This window comes from Triticum dicoccoides, chromosome 5B (assembly GCF_002162155.2).
Source record: "Triticum dicoccoides isolate Atlit2015 ecotype Zavitan chromosome 5B, WEW_v2.0, whole genome shotgun sequence".
In the NCBI taxonomy this organism is placed as follows: Eukaryota; Viridiplantae; Streptophyta; class Magnoliopsida; order Poales; family Poaceae; genus Triticum; species Triticum dicoccoides.
The window spans coordinates 358,682,188-358,696,604 of record NC_041389.1 but is presented as its reverse complement, the minus strand read 5'-3'; the positions used below and the strand labels follow the sequence as shown (position 1 = coordinate 358,696,604).

General features: G+C 42.0%; 1 protein-coding gene across 1 annotated transcript; it reads right to left on the bottom strand.

Annotated features, from left to right (window-relative positions):
• Positions 1-519: 519 nt before the first annotated feature.
• Positions 520-13,329, bottom strand: LOC119309002. The gene is made up of 14 exons (XM_037585130.1): positions 13,124-13,329; positions 11,286-11,380; positions 11,117-11,171; positions 4,549-4,643; positions 4,374-4,431; positions 3,396-3,427; positions 2,984-3,052; positions 2,732-2,797; positions 2,485-2,622; positions 2,283-2,395; positions 1,931-2,206; positions 1,632-1,762; positions 968-1,009; positions 520-874 (listed from the first exon to the last, which is right to left on the bottom strand). The coding sequence occupies exons 1-14, from the start codon at positions 13,183-13,185 to the stop codon at positions 775-777; spliced, it is 1,332 nt and encodes a 443-aa protein (XP_037441027.1). The 5' UTR covers positions 13,186-13,329; the 3' UTR covers positions 520-774.
• Between the last annotated feature and the right edge of the window lie 1,088 nt (positions 13,330-14,417).

The window sequence follows — 14,417 nt, the reverse complement described above, 5'->3', positions numbered from 1 at the left end:
CTTATCGCCAATGCTAAAAATATGAGAAATACTTGCATGTCAGCTTTAGTTGAGGTTAGTGAATTGCTTTTGCATTATCTTCTTTATATTCAAAGCCTTCAGCTCTTTTCTTACTACACCGAGTAATTCTATTTGCTTGTGCTGAATAAGTCTATACTATGCTAATCCTGATGAAATTTGCTTTTTCTTTGTGTTGTTCAAGATGCATTATGAATGGGGAATAAATGATAGATAGCATTCAGATTATAGGCATCTATCATACTTTCGGCATTCAACATCATGAGTGAAGTGGATAAGGAAAAGGGGAGGGAGCAATCACACGAGGATAATATGCGCTGAAAGCTATAAAGCTAGAAAATTTGGTCATTTTCACTTTATGAAGTGTGTAACCTTTTAGTCCAATGCTCGCTTCATTGTACTCCGTTCACGTTTGTATGAATCCTTTTTTTTTTTGGCAGGTCACCTTTGTATGAATCCAACAGATTATCTAATCAACCCAGCAATTTATACTCTTTTCGATAGTTTGTAATCTTCCCACGCTACTTAGTAAAACAAATAAAGTAAACACAAAAAACAATAAATTAAGGCACAATTTAGCCAACAGGCTCATTCATACTTTCCGCGCTTCCGCCAGCTAGTTAGCAGCAAAACAAGTCCTTGTGTATCAATAGTTTAAACGCTTGCTAGGCAAGGCAGTAACAGGTCCAGCGTAACATAAGGGTCGCATGGTGGTTATCACACTATGGGCCGATAGGCCAGGAGAGCCAAGGCAAGTTAAAGCAACAGTGGAGGGTATGCTTTCAATTCCGCCTGGTCGTTCAGGAAAAACAAATCGCCCGCCGGATAAACCCATTGTGGTTTCGGCACTGGCCATCTGTCAAAAAGTGATCCTTCAAAGTTAGCCAATGAGTAAATTCATGTAAAACACTCTAACCACAATAACTCCGAGACGTTCTCAAAAAGTGACCTGTTTAATTTGCAGTTTATTGTACTACTGGCATCAATGCTCCTGTCAAACACCACCAAATTACAGCTTTAGTATCCGAAATAATTGCATTTACAATGCATAGTTTGCAAGCTCAGCTATTTGACTTGCAAGATAGCCCCTAGCATGAATGTATGGACTTGTCACAGAAACAAAATATAGGACAGGGGTGGAATTCATGTCGTGAAAACAGTAGGAGCGGAAATGGTATGGAGATCAAGGAAAAGCTCATCAAAGCAACTGCAGCCCATATTTCACCCTAGGAGTGATCCTAAAGTTGAGCGCTGGAGCTACAAGATATATATGCTCTATTCTCCACCGCAGTGCCAACTTAACAAGCCAAGGATGACAGGGACATCATTGCAATCATACAGCATCAGTTCATAAACAGTGTGAAATCTCCAAACAAGATGAGTCGTATATAATTTCGAAATGGTTCGTGAAAGTGTAGAACCCAAGGACTCAAGTTTCAAGTTAACGTAGTTCAGAGGTCCAAGATAGTTATAACAGAACTAGCTTCCACAATATTTAAATTGTTCGATGTTTTTAGCAAGTGGAGTTCACCGAAACTTGAGTACTTATGCAAAGAAAAAAATAATCGCATGCCATGCAAAATCTACATTAATTAACACTGTAAGACATATACCTGTCTGTCTTAAAATGCCTCAGGCATTCAAGAATGGTATTCCTAGGTATGAATGGAGTTTTTCCCTCGTCATAAAAGTTCATGCCAATAAAGTGCCCGTCAAAATCAACAAGGGGGCCTCCAATCCCAACCTAACACAAAAATTTAGTGACAGTGAACAATGATTATATCAGAAGATGACACACCAGCAGATTAAGGAGCTCTCTTCCAGAAAGGACATATTAAGGCACTCACAGACTGATGCAACTATTTATCTGCCAAAATGCCAAATAATGAAGTAAGAGAAATCACCCGTGTACCTTTTTAATTTTACATGTGGAGGTCAAAAGCTCTGTGCAATCAAATTTGCTCGGCTCGTCAGTCAACATTCCACATGCGGCCGTTAATGCGCCACCTACAAAAGTGCGCCCTAGAGCCACCACCTTACAAGAGGGCTCAAATTGTACTTCATGGTAGAGATTTGCTGTATGGACACCAGGGCAGGGCATGATGTCTACTACAGCGACATTATAGTGTAAATTATAATGCTTCAGATTTCCTTCGACATATTGTTTGTTGGGAAGGTATACTTTAATCTGAAACAGTAAAGTTAGCCCTAAGTAATACGTTAACCAATAAGCAGCACGAATAAGGAAGATTAGCAATATTAACCCTCAAGTTATCATCGATCTTATTTTCATCATCAGATCTGACTAAGCTTGCTGATGTCAGAACACGCGTGCATTCTATAAGTATGCCTGTGCATGCAAATACCCTTGTAGTCCCTGCACATGGCAATGGCATATTTCAGATCATCAACTGCCGATGATCAAATACAAATTAGGAGAACCATGTATTATTAAAGTATTTTCACCATTGAATGAAGCAAGTGAGACAACACTGCAGGACAAATTTAAAGCAACTTCTTTACTGAGCTCCTTCTGGACATTTCGCCAAGTACCATCCACATACTCAAATTTCTCATCACAATGATTAATCAAACGCATGCCTCCTGGTTAAAGAAATATTACACGACACAGCAGTAAGAACCAGAGCAAAGATGAAACAGATGGCGCAAACAAGAGGGGGAGAATCAGCAAAACAGGAAAGCAGCAACTCACGGCAATATTTTGTTGGCAAGGGATAACCAAGTGAGCGCAGATTTTCATGTATCCTTTCAACAGATACTAGGCAACAAAGGTTCAACCAATTAGCATTGCTGATATATTAAAACTAGGGTCCCAAGCACCAATATAAAATCAACAGTCTGGCTTACTAGTAACTATTGTGAACAAGAATGATCAATAGGTAACATTTGGATGCTGCAGCAACTTCCATATTAATTTACATTTTAGCGGTCATTAAAGATTCACCTTGTGGGTCAAAGCAAGAATCTTTCAAGAGATTCACATCATTGTTTGTGCTTCTCACCAATATGCCACCTACGATGGAAAAGTTGGGTGAAGAACTGGCCAAACTAACAATGATACACCAGCTCATGCAGTAGTATATTCTCATGCAGCATACAAACGAACTAAGTGAGTAGGGTGAAAGTGGTCTTTTTAACAAGGTGAAGTGGCTTATTTTAGGAAACAACGTAAAGTGGTTTATATCATCAAGGAACAAGGTGAACTGATTAGCACATAGACAGATGCAACTTAGCATGCCATTGGTAAGTAAATTGTAAAACCATCCTTGCACTACAGTTAGGATTCATAAACACGGATCATGTGATAATGCAAAAATGAAAGTTCTAGGTGAGTGATGGTGCAGTTTTATCCTTACTTGCACAACCACCTCCTTGCTCATTATGAGACCTGCATAAAACGGAGAGAAAGAATCACCGCAGACCTACAGAACTCATAAACTTAAGTATGTTCATATATTTGTTCGAACAAACATTATTATACGAATAAGAGGCTTGAAGAGCTGTACAACAATGGAAGTGCATGCTTACGGGATAGGTGATGTGAGCACACACTAGCAAATAACCCAATTATTATCAAGAAATGTTTTAAAGGGAGTGCAAAGAAACTACAAATGCCAAAACTATATCTCCCTATATGTAGTTTCACACATAACCTAACACACCAACAAATTTGAACAAATACCCCAACGCATGCAAATTTTGAGTTCTCTTTTCCTTGTATGAAGAGCCTATGCTGAATCAGAAAAAGTCTCGACTGCCACAACAATTGAGTAGATTAACCTTCAGTAACACCTATCATTGATATAAACTCCGCCTATGTCTTTTAGGCATAGCCGGTCCCAAGCCCGGGTAAAGGAGGAGGGTTGTGATAGGCTTGGCGAGCCAACGTAAAAACTAGCCAGTCCATGGGTATGAGACCCATTTGAGCGAGAGTAGTACTAGGATGGGCGACCTCTTGGGAAGTCCTCGTGAAAGGGTTTCATATATAAGGGTTGTGATAGGCTTGGCGAGCCAACGTAAAAACTAACCAGTCCTTTGGGTATGAAACCCATTTGGGCGAGAGTAGTACTAGGATGGGTGACCTCCTGGGAAGTCCTCGTGAAAGGGTTTCATCTAGCCTACCCCAACTTGTTTGGGACAAAAGGCTTAGAAGAAGAAGAAGAAGAAGAAGAAGACCTATCATTGATATACTATATGATGTGTTCGGACAGGCTGAAGCAACTGAGACAAGCCTGCTAAATCATTGTGGTGGCGAACTCGTCAGACTCACAAGGATGCATGGGTAAGCAGATAGAGAAGCTTTAGCTCATAAAGTAGTAGGAGACAAGACATACCCAGAAGTCTTCAAGTAGCCAAATTGCTCATCAAAACTATCATTCAAATCATCATGCCCTAGAGAAACAAGCATGGTATAGCACAATTGTGAGTGCTATATAACAAAGCACCGAGGAAGAATACAATACATGCAAAGGAAGTAAGAGAGTGACAAAGTTACAAACAGTGACTCACTTGGACTTCCTATTATGAAATGTTTTAGCTTGCTACTCTCACTACTTGCTGTTGTGCTATCATGTTCTTGCTTTCGCTTCAGCTCCTTTCCAGACCTGCAGCATAACAAACAATATGCAATTTTCGTGTCATAACCAGCAAGCCAAAGGTTGTATGGAATTTCAGACACACCGATATGTCAGAGGGCAAGAATACAAGACAAACTTAATTGGTCCCGTAAAAGAAACCTCAAGCAGTGTGTATGCTCCTGAAAGGAAAGAAACTCTGCTCTAACTTTGCAAGGAGATTACAGGTAAGTAGTTTCCTGATGGCATTTTGTGCATTAGTTACAATGAAGAAAGAGTGCATAACACATGACTAGTGTAGTGAATTCCAATTGGTTAGTATGTGTTAAAAGCAGGATTGTGCAAGCAAATATAAGACTACCTGATAGTGGGACAAGCTACAAAGGTGACACATCTTAACAAGCCCCTCCGCCTCTCGCCGCCGGCCACTCAAAAATCATTTCTTTCCCGGCGATCACCGTCCAGCTCCATCATCTCCCTTTCGAAGATGAGATCTGGAAGAGGTGGGGGGTCCCAATCAACTGAAGGAGGAAAGGATCTAGAGGAATTTCATCTCGTGGCGGAGTTCACCAGATCCAAGATTCGCCTCAACGAAGACTCTGTGGGTATGATCCTTCTCTTGCGATTTGGTGGAAGAGCTTCTCTGTTCCAAGTTCGTCATTTGCAAAACTGGTCATACAAGTTCACCGTTTCATCCAAAGAAGTTGGGATTTCTATCATCAAGGAAGGTAATGTTTTGTAGCCTGAGTACAATATGAATTTCCTTCTATGGGGAGATGGAGATCCCAGCTCCTCCTGGGAACTTGATCAGTATCTCAAAGAAAAAGCAGATGCCTGGACTCATATCTTTGCTCGACACCCACATAGATCCTATGCGCAAGCTCTGCAATCTCCTCGTATCTACCAAGATCAATCGGGATCTATCCCCCGATTTCCATCCAATTCAAACCCAGATGGATCATGGCTGGATGGATCGTGGCTCAATCCTGGGAGCATTCAAGGCAATACTCATCTTAAATCAAGAGCGGGATCTCGGCAGGTTCAAAATCACCAATTGGGCCAGGAGCCTTTCTATGTTCGTTGCCTACTCAAGGGTCACTTTCGGCCCGATTGCAAAAATCGTATCAGGTGCAGAGCATGCAACCGATGGGGTCACATTGCTAGGGACTGTTACTTCACTAATAGGCCTAATAGGCCCAATGTTAGCCCACAGCCCACCACAAGCGGCATCCCTAGTCTTATTCCAAGGCAGGAATCCACTGTTCCCGCGTATCAGGCCACTCAGCCGTTGATACCGATATTCACCTTGGCAACAGCATCAATGCCTCTGTCTTACCACCTTTGGTAGGTGACCCTCATCACGCTGCCGCTCCAGCTTCTTCCACCTTCCCACTCATCCACTCTGTCGCCGCCCGCCTTGGATTGCCGCCCGGCAACTTGTTGTACCCCACTCTCTCAACCTCGCGTGCTACGATGGCGACATTCCCAATTCGATCCGACCCCGTTTCCTCCCCCAAATCACCAAGCCATCGAAGTGGAAGGCAGACCGACTAGGGTTCATGCTCTGGCCGGGGCGGTGACTCCAGTTCACGAGGAATGGGCTATCGCTACCATTGTGCCCATGCCAAATCTTCCAGTGGCTTTCTCCATGATCCGCGAGGTACTGGCTGAGTTCCTTTCTGAAATCAAGCACAAGGGTTTTTTTGAAACTTCGCCATGTCGGTCAAGCGTATGTCAAGTTAGACAGTGTATTTGACAGAGATGAGCTAGTTCTTCAGAGCCCTCATGCATTCACAGATGTCCATGTTATATTTGGAAAACACAATGAGGGTATGAATAGGAGGAGGTTATTATGAATAGAGGCATGGATTTTACTCTGCAGTTTCCCTTTTGACAAAAGATGTTTCCATGAAATCAATAATGCAGCCAAAGGATTTGGGACCTTTTTACACTAGGATAGGAACAAGAGCACCCGGGCTAATTCAGATGGTCAAGGTGAGGGTGGAGGAGCTTAAGGACATTCCAGCTAGTGTGGCGATTGGTGAAGGACACAATTCCCAAACACTCTCTGACTGTACCAATAGTGATTGTGCAACAAGAAATGCTTGGGGTTGAACCACCGGATGTTGATCCAATCCCTATTGATGGTAACTCACATCCTAGGCCACACCAGCCTCACTTCCACCCCAACCAGCACAACCATTTCCTTGGTCCTGTGCAACAGCATGAAGCAGAGCAAGAGCAACCAAATAATGCAGATAATCAGGAGTTAAACAATTTGAATCTTCAGCTGGAGGTGGCTCATCAGCAAGTACCAAATCTGGACCTTCCTTTGGATATGGAGGAGGAGGAGGGGGACCTACCTGGCTGGGGGCAATGAAGAGATTGATCAAGAACTTCATCCAGGGGAGTTTCTTCAGTTACATGAGCTCATGGAACCCATGATGGTGGATGATAATGCTGACAATACTGAGGAATTGCAGGAGGGAGATATTAACAGCAACTTAACTCTATCTATGGTTCCCTCTCAAAACAGTATTGCTACTGGAGCATCTGCTAATGGGCCTTTGGCGCCAATTGTTCAGACAGTGCCTGATTTGAACCAAGCTGCTGGGCTAGAGTTGCCAAATGATGGACCCCTCTGCTGGGCCCGGATTTGCCACTTAATGGGCCTCCCAATCAGGCCCATCTTACAGTACAGCATGCACATATCATGGAAGACTGGAATTTGGTGGCAATCTTGCAACACCAACAACATCCATCTGAGGAAGTTTATCAGGACCCTATGCAGTTTGAAACGAGCCAGTATAATCTCCCAGTCTCTGTTTGCAAACTGATTGAACCTGTAAGCAAAATTGCAGCAAAGGAACATGACATCACTCTGATGCTACCTGCCCCTGATGGGCCTACTCATGATAAGCTTATGACACACCCTGCAGTGGACAAGATGGGTAATGAAACTTCTGCCGTGATAGACAAAGCACTCACTTCTCAAACAGGTGAAAATTCTCAGTCTGACTACATTGCCCCACCTGGTTTTCCTGGTCCTATCTATGCTAAATATGATCAAGTCTATGATAATGCCCCCCTTGTAAAGCATGGGCACGTGGTGACGGACCCGAACATTGATGAGAATATTGAGCAATTAGGGGCAGAAGGGGCCCAAATTTGGGAAACACGCTGTGCACCTAAACAGGAAAATCTGGAGGTAATACAAGTTCCTATTGATTGGGTCAATTTTTATCAGTTGCTCTCCTGTCCCCTGATAAGTTTTCCTGGGCCAAGAAATTTCTTAAATCTAAAGTGTGGGATGTCATTGTTCAAGGATCTACTGCTAGTTTCAAGCCTTTTGCTATCCCTGTCTTATGTCCCTTTGATCATGCTCCTTGTACTTTGAAATCATATCAACAGAAACTTCTGGATCGGGAAAATGCCACCACACCTATTGGTGAGGCTAGTACTGAGGGGGAACACTCTGCTTCATCCACCTCTGATCCATATCAAGAGGAAAAGAAAGGAGAAGGCCCCATTAGTGGAGACTGAGGTAAGAAGGAGCTGTAGATTACAGTCTTTGAACAATGGATTTAAGCAAAAAGTTTGTGTTGATAAGAACTGCTTGGCCTGTCATGCATTACCTCCACCTATTCCATCCAAAGTGGTTAAGAATCTGAATATCTAACTTTGCATTACCTCCACCTATTCCATCCAAAGTGGTTAAGAATCTGAATATCTAACTTTGCAAGGTCAATGCACAAGATACCTCTGAGGAGAAGATCACTGCAAAGCCCAAAAAAACAAAAGAGCACCACATCTCCAACAAGAATATCAAGGCAAGCAAGGGCTTGGGTCAGCCCCAGAAGTGATGCTCCAGATCTGTATCACAACTCTTCATAGTAGATCCTATCTGTTGACATGATGTGGTATTTTGGCTGTAATAGTACCTGGTACTGTCCTGAGTATGTGGTGGTTATTTTGGATGTAATAGTACCTAGCTGCTCTCCTGATCTGGTGGAAATAAACAGTATCATGCATAAGTTATTCCAGACTTCCTATTTTCCTGTTCTGCTCTTTCTTTATTATGGCAAGCACTTGGAATGTATTAAACTGGAATATCAGAGGACTGAATGATCCTAAGAAATGGACTGCCCTGCACAATAAGATTGAGGAATCGAATTGCTCTATCCTATGCCTTCAGGAGACTAAAAGAGAACATTTTGACAATTTCTATATCAAGAATTTCTGCCCCAAAAGTTTTAACAAATTTGATTTCGTGCCATCTGTTGGAGCATCAGCGGGCCTCTTAGTTGCATTGAATGATCATCTATTTTCTGGTCACACTGTCTCCAAAAATGATTTTTCGATTACGATCTCTTTCACATCAAAGCATAATGGAGAGCAATGGTATTTAACTAATGTCTATGGGCCATGCCAGCAAGCAGAAAGAGTAATTTTCATCAACTGGTTTCAGATCCTTCACATGGAGGATGAAGATAAATGGCTGATTTTAGGGGATTTTAATTACAGCAGATACCCACAGAGCAGGAACAGAGAGGGAGGGAATATTCAGGACATGTTTGCTTTCCATGAAGCCATCAGTCAACTTGCTTTAGTTGAGATCCCACTAAAAGGCAGAAATTTTACATGGAGTAACATGCAGGAAGCACCTGTATTAGAGAAATTGGATTGGTTCTTCACTTCAGAATTCTGGACACTTGCTTTCCCTGACACTACTGCTATCCCACTTGCTAAAACCACTTCTGATCACGTACCTGTGATGATCAAGATTGGGACTAGTATCCCCAGAGCTACTATCTTCAGATTTGAAAATTTATGGTTAGAACGCCATGATTTCAAAGAAGTTGTTAAGAATGTTTGGGACCAACAAGTACAGGAGGTTGACACTGCCAAAGTTATTGCACCCAAATTCAAGAGACTTAGAAAGGGTCTCAAGATTTGGGCAAGTAAGTTCTCTGATTTGAAACAGATCATTATGGACACAAATTATATGATCCACTTCTATGACACCCTGGAGGAATACAGATCCCTCACCACTGCTGAGGCCAATGGAAGGACCATAATCAAAGAGCATCTTCAAAAAATCCTATCTTAGCAAAGAATCTATTTGGAGGCGAAGGGCCACCATCAGAAACATTAAGATGGGTGAGGCCAACACAAAATACTTTCAGGCCAAGGCTACTATCAAATTCAGGAATAACAAAATTGCCATCCTCCAAGATGAACTGGGTGTGGAGCACCAGGAACATAATGCTAAAGCAGCTATTCTTTATAGAGCATTTAAGGAGAGAATGGGCACAAGATCTGACTCACAGAATCCTCCACCAGCTCCTTCGTCTTCATGAGGATCTAGCTGATTTGAAAATTCCTTTCACTAGACAAGAGACTGATGCAGTGGTCCATAATATGCCTTCTGAAAAAGCACCAGGGCCTGATGGTTTTAATGCAGCTTTCCTGAAATCTTGCTGGGATATTGTTGCACAAGACTTCTACAATCTCATTGAGGTTCTGTTGACTGATGATCTGGCCCAGTTATTTCATACACCCCTCTCCTTGCAAGCTTATCAGCAGTACACCCATCTCAATGCACTCTTGCTGACAGAGAACTACAACATCAAAGGGGTTCATGGAGATACAGTTGGGGATCCAATCAATATTCTTCAATTAAGATGTATAAGTGCCTAAGGGAGGAGAATTCTGCGCACTACATATTCAACCTTATATGGAAAAGCCCTACCAGACTCAGGCACAAAATCTTCTTTTGGCTCCATCTGTATGATGGAATCAACACCAGGAATCTTCTCCACAGGAAATCCATGTATTTGGCGAGCTACAGCTGCGCATTGTGTTCAGAGAACTCTGAGGAAACTCTCCTCCGTCTGTTTTGGGATGGCCCTTTTGCACTCTCTTGTTGGAAATACATCTTGCCACAGAAACCAAGAGGAAGTTCTCGCTTCGATGAGCTCAGCTTATCATTAAACCATTTACCAGGAGACATTGGCTTGACTATTCTTATTGCAAGCTGCTGGGGCATTTGGTCGGTTCACAATGACAAGATTTTCAGAAGTGTTGTACCTCACCTTCAAAGCTGGACATGTTATCTTAAGGACTGCCTAGATATGGCTATGATCAGAGCTAATGCCAGTACCGCCGACAAGATCAAGAATTGGATAGAGAATAATCTTTAAACTGTGATATTATGTTGTTATTCCCTAGAACATGAATTGGCTGAGGACTTCATGCCTCATATGTAGCTTGACACTTTTGTAAATATTCTTTATTAATGAAAATACCGTAGAACAATTGTTCTACGGTCCAGAGGTTCAAAAAAAAAGGATAAGACTGCAAAACTGAATACTTGGATGGCTGAGAGAGGCAAGGAAATTTAAATCAAACAAAAGGTTAACTCAAGTAAATCAATCTACTCACAAGGATGCATGGGTAAGCAGATAGAGAAGCTTTAGCTCATAAAGTAGTAGGATACATACCCAGAAGTCTTCAAGCCAAATTGCTCATCAAAACTATCATTCAAATCATCGTGCCCTAGAGAAACAAGCATGATATAGCACAATTGTGAGTGCTATATAACAAAGCACCGAGGAAGAATACAATACATGGAAAGGAAGTAGGAGAGTGACAAAGTTAACAGTGACTCACCTGGACTTCCTGTTATGAAATGTTTTAGCTTGCTACTCTCACTACTTGCTGTTGTGCTATCATGTTCTTGCTTTCGCTTCAGCTCCTTCCCCGACCTGCAGCATAACAAACAATATGCAATTTTCATATCATAACCAGCAAGCCAAAGGTTGTATGGAATATCAGACACACCGATATGTCAGAGGGCAAGAATACAAGACAAACTTAATTGGTCCTGTAAAAGAAACCTCAAGCAGTGTGTTTGTTCCTGAAAGGAAAGAAACTAAGGGTGGCCAATGTCAACACAAAATGGGCAGCAAGTCTACAACTCAGTGTGAAACAATGTAAAGTGGCAGAGTGCTCTGCTCTAACCTTGCAAGGAGATTACAGGCAAGTAGTTTCCTGATGGCATTTTGTGCATTAGTTACAATGAAGAAAGAGTGCATAACACATGAATAGTGTAGTGAATTCCAATTGGCTAGTATGTGTTAAAAACAGGGTTGTGCAAGCAAGGATAAGACTACAAAACTGAATAATTGGATGGGTGAAAGAGACAAGGAAATTTAAAAGTTGACTCAAGTAAATCAATCTGGATTTAAATAATATTTAACATTTTAAAGAGTATTGGATATTTGGTGATTTAACCATGAGTTCTTGTTCTGTTTAAATGAGGACTCTGTAGCGCAAAGGTATAAGTGATTTTATGGCACCAAAAACAATGTTTGGCAGATGCTCATACATCATCAAGGCCTTATCTGAAGTGGCAACAGATGGACCAACTAAAGTGATCAGGAGTACAGTTGATTGTACATTATGTCAAACATGCATGAAGTTGAATACTATTATCATTTTTAGACAGATTGAGAGCCACTTCATTGCGGCATCCTCACCACAAGAGAGTTGCACAATTCAGGTCTATTTGGTAAGACATGGACAGCAGCTTAGGCCCAATTATTTTCCGTTAACTCACGTTTTGCAAGAAGATTTTTTCTAGCAAAGTAGGGATAGTTGTCTATACACTTTAGACTAAACAAACTTGGTGCCAATTCAAAAAATACGTTGAAGTGTTTAGCAGTTGCCGCAAATGTGGCTTCTCTAAGAAACGTGACTACAGGTTTATACCCGCACCTTGCTTTACAAGCTTAAAATTGACAGTGATTCCATCAAAATCATCAATCGAAATGAACTATCCGACACTAAAAAGACCCAAAATAACCAATAGGGCAGATTAACCCTGAACGAAAGCACCCATGTCTAGTAGCAACCAAAAGGGACGATTACTCAGGACAACACTGAAAGGTAGAAGAGCATGAATCAAAAGGCATAACACCCCATCCCAAGCAGAACAGCATTTTTACAAATCTGCAGAGCAGCATTTTTACAAATCTGCATAAGCCAAGAAGTCAGGTGATCTGAGTTGGATTCGATGCAATCAGGCCTCCCGCGAATGAGGAAAAGCTAAGCTTATTACCAGCCGCGCGAAAGAGAGGAAAACCGCCAGAATCTGAAGAAACTCATTATGTATGGAGACAGATGAGAAGGTCTCTCGTCATCTTCTGGTGCCAGGCATCTAGCGTCTCGGGTGCGTGATGATTACCAGCGATGGCATGAAGAGAAATTTGGGTACTTACTGAGTTGTAATTATCATCCTTTAGGTACATAGCAAGTGTTTTGCCCCGATTTACCTAAAAACTGCCGAAACCAAGCTACAAGACATGGCATCGATACAAATTAAACAGCATCAAACCAACACTAAGAAAATTCTAAGAGTCCCAGGTCCCAGACAACAAACGCGGCAGCAACAAAACCTAGATCCAAACAAGGGATCCGCGAAACCCGGAGTGGAGGTGGGGACGCACCTAGGGAAAGGCTTTCCGTCGGCGGCCAAGCCGGGTGACACCGGGGACGGCGCGAGCTTCATCAGGAGTCCCGAGGATCGAGAAGGACTGGCCTTGGGACGACCTCGCTGACTACGGCAAGCGGCGGAGAAGCTTTTTTTTATATGTAGGGGAGAGACGAGGATTCTTTTTGAGGCCTCGAAGTGGATTGAGGAGGTTTTGGGAGGTGGGGATTTCGGGGGATTCATCAAATTCCCCTCTTCCAAACAATTTCCTTACATACCCTTTTTCTTTTGAAGTAAATTTCCTTAGATACCCTTGAAACCTCAAACAACGCCCCCCTCCACCCCTCCATACAAACACCGTTTGACAAGGTGTGATTGTCATGTTAAATTAAAATGGTGTAAAAAAAGTTTTAAAAATCCAATCTTGACAAGTTAAAATAGCATCATAGGAAGACAACCTTACTACAAGTCAATCGTGACGATGTTTGGTCCTATTGTTGGGGATCAACTTTGTTCAAAACCACAGCATACTATCAGTTTGTTTTCCGTGATGCGGTTGCACACGTGGCATTCAAGTGGCTCTGGAAGACTAAATGCATACCCAAAATCAAAGTCTTTGGTTGGTTTCTACTCTCGGACCGGCTCAACACGAGAAATATGCTCAAACGGCGTCACTACAATATTGGTAACAACTTTGACTGTCTTCTTTGCGGGCAGCACATAGAAGAAACGGTGGAGCATCTCTTCTTTCATTGTACCTTCAGTAAGGAATGTTGGGGCTTGCTACGCATGTCTTGGGCTACACATGGAGATAGATTGCAGCTAGTGGAAAACCTAAAGACACAACACCCAAGGAAAATGATCATGGAAATTTTCCTCACTGCTGCTTGGAGCCTTTGGAAGGAACGCAATAATAATTACTTTAGACATGTGTCACCCTCTATCCCTTCTTGGTTCAACAGATTCAAGGAAGACTTTGGCAATATTAGAAGGCTGCCTAGTGAAAAGAGACATGTTGTCTCCTCCTTCTTGCAAAGTCTGCCTTAACATAGTTAGGATTGTGTCTTGGTTCTAACCCTTACCCTCCCCCCACCCCATATACTTCATTGTAAAAATCACCATGTAACTGTTCTTTTGTTTGTTTATATATACATGTAGTAGGAGCCTTTCCTACTGTCTTAACCCTCAAAAAAAATTGTAAATATCACCTTAAAAAATGTGACATGATGAAACTTGCTATATGAAAATAATTTTGCAGCAGTTCTTCACATCAACAACATATTTTTTTCTTGAATTGGAATAAATATATC

Excerpts from the sequence above, each read along its gene's own strand:
- LOC119309002 (XM_037585130.1), bottom strand. The coding sequence starts at position 13,185 with ATGAAGCTCGCGCCGTCCCCGGTGTCACCCGGCTTGGCCGCCGACGGA. Across the intron at positions 11,172-11,285 it reads TTTCATAACAGGAAGTCCAG|GGCACGATGATTTGAATGAT; the intron begins GTGAGTCACTGT and ends TTGTTTCTCTAG. Across the intron at positions 4,644-11,116 it reads TTTGGCTTGAAGACTTCTGG|GTCTGGAAAGGAGCTGAAGC; the intron begins GTATGTATCCTA and ends GTTATGCTGCAG.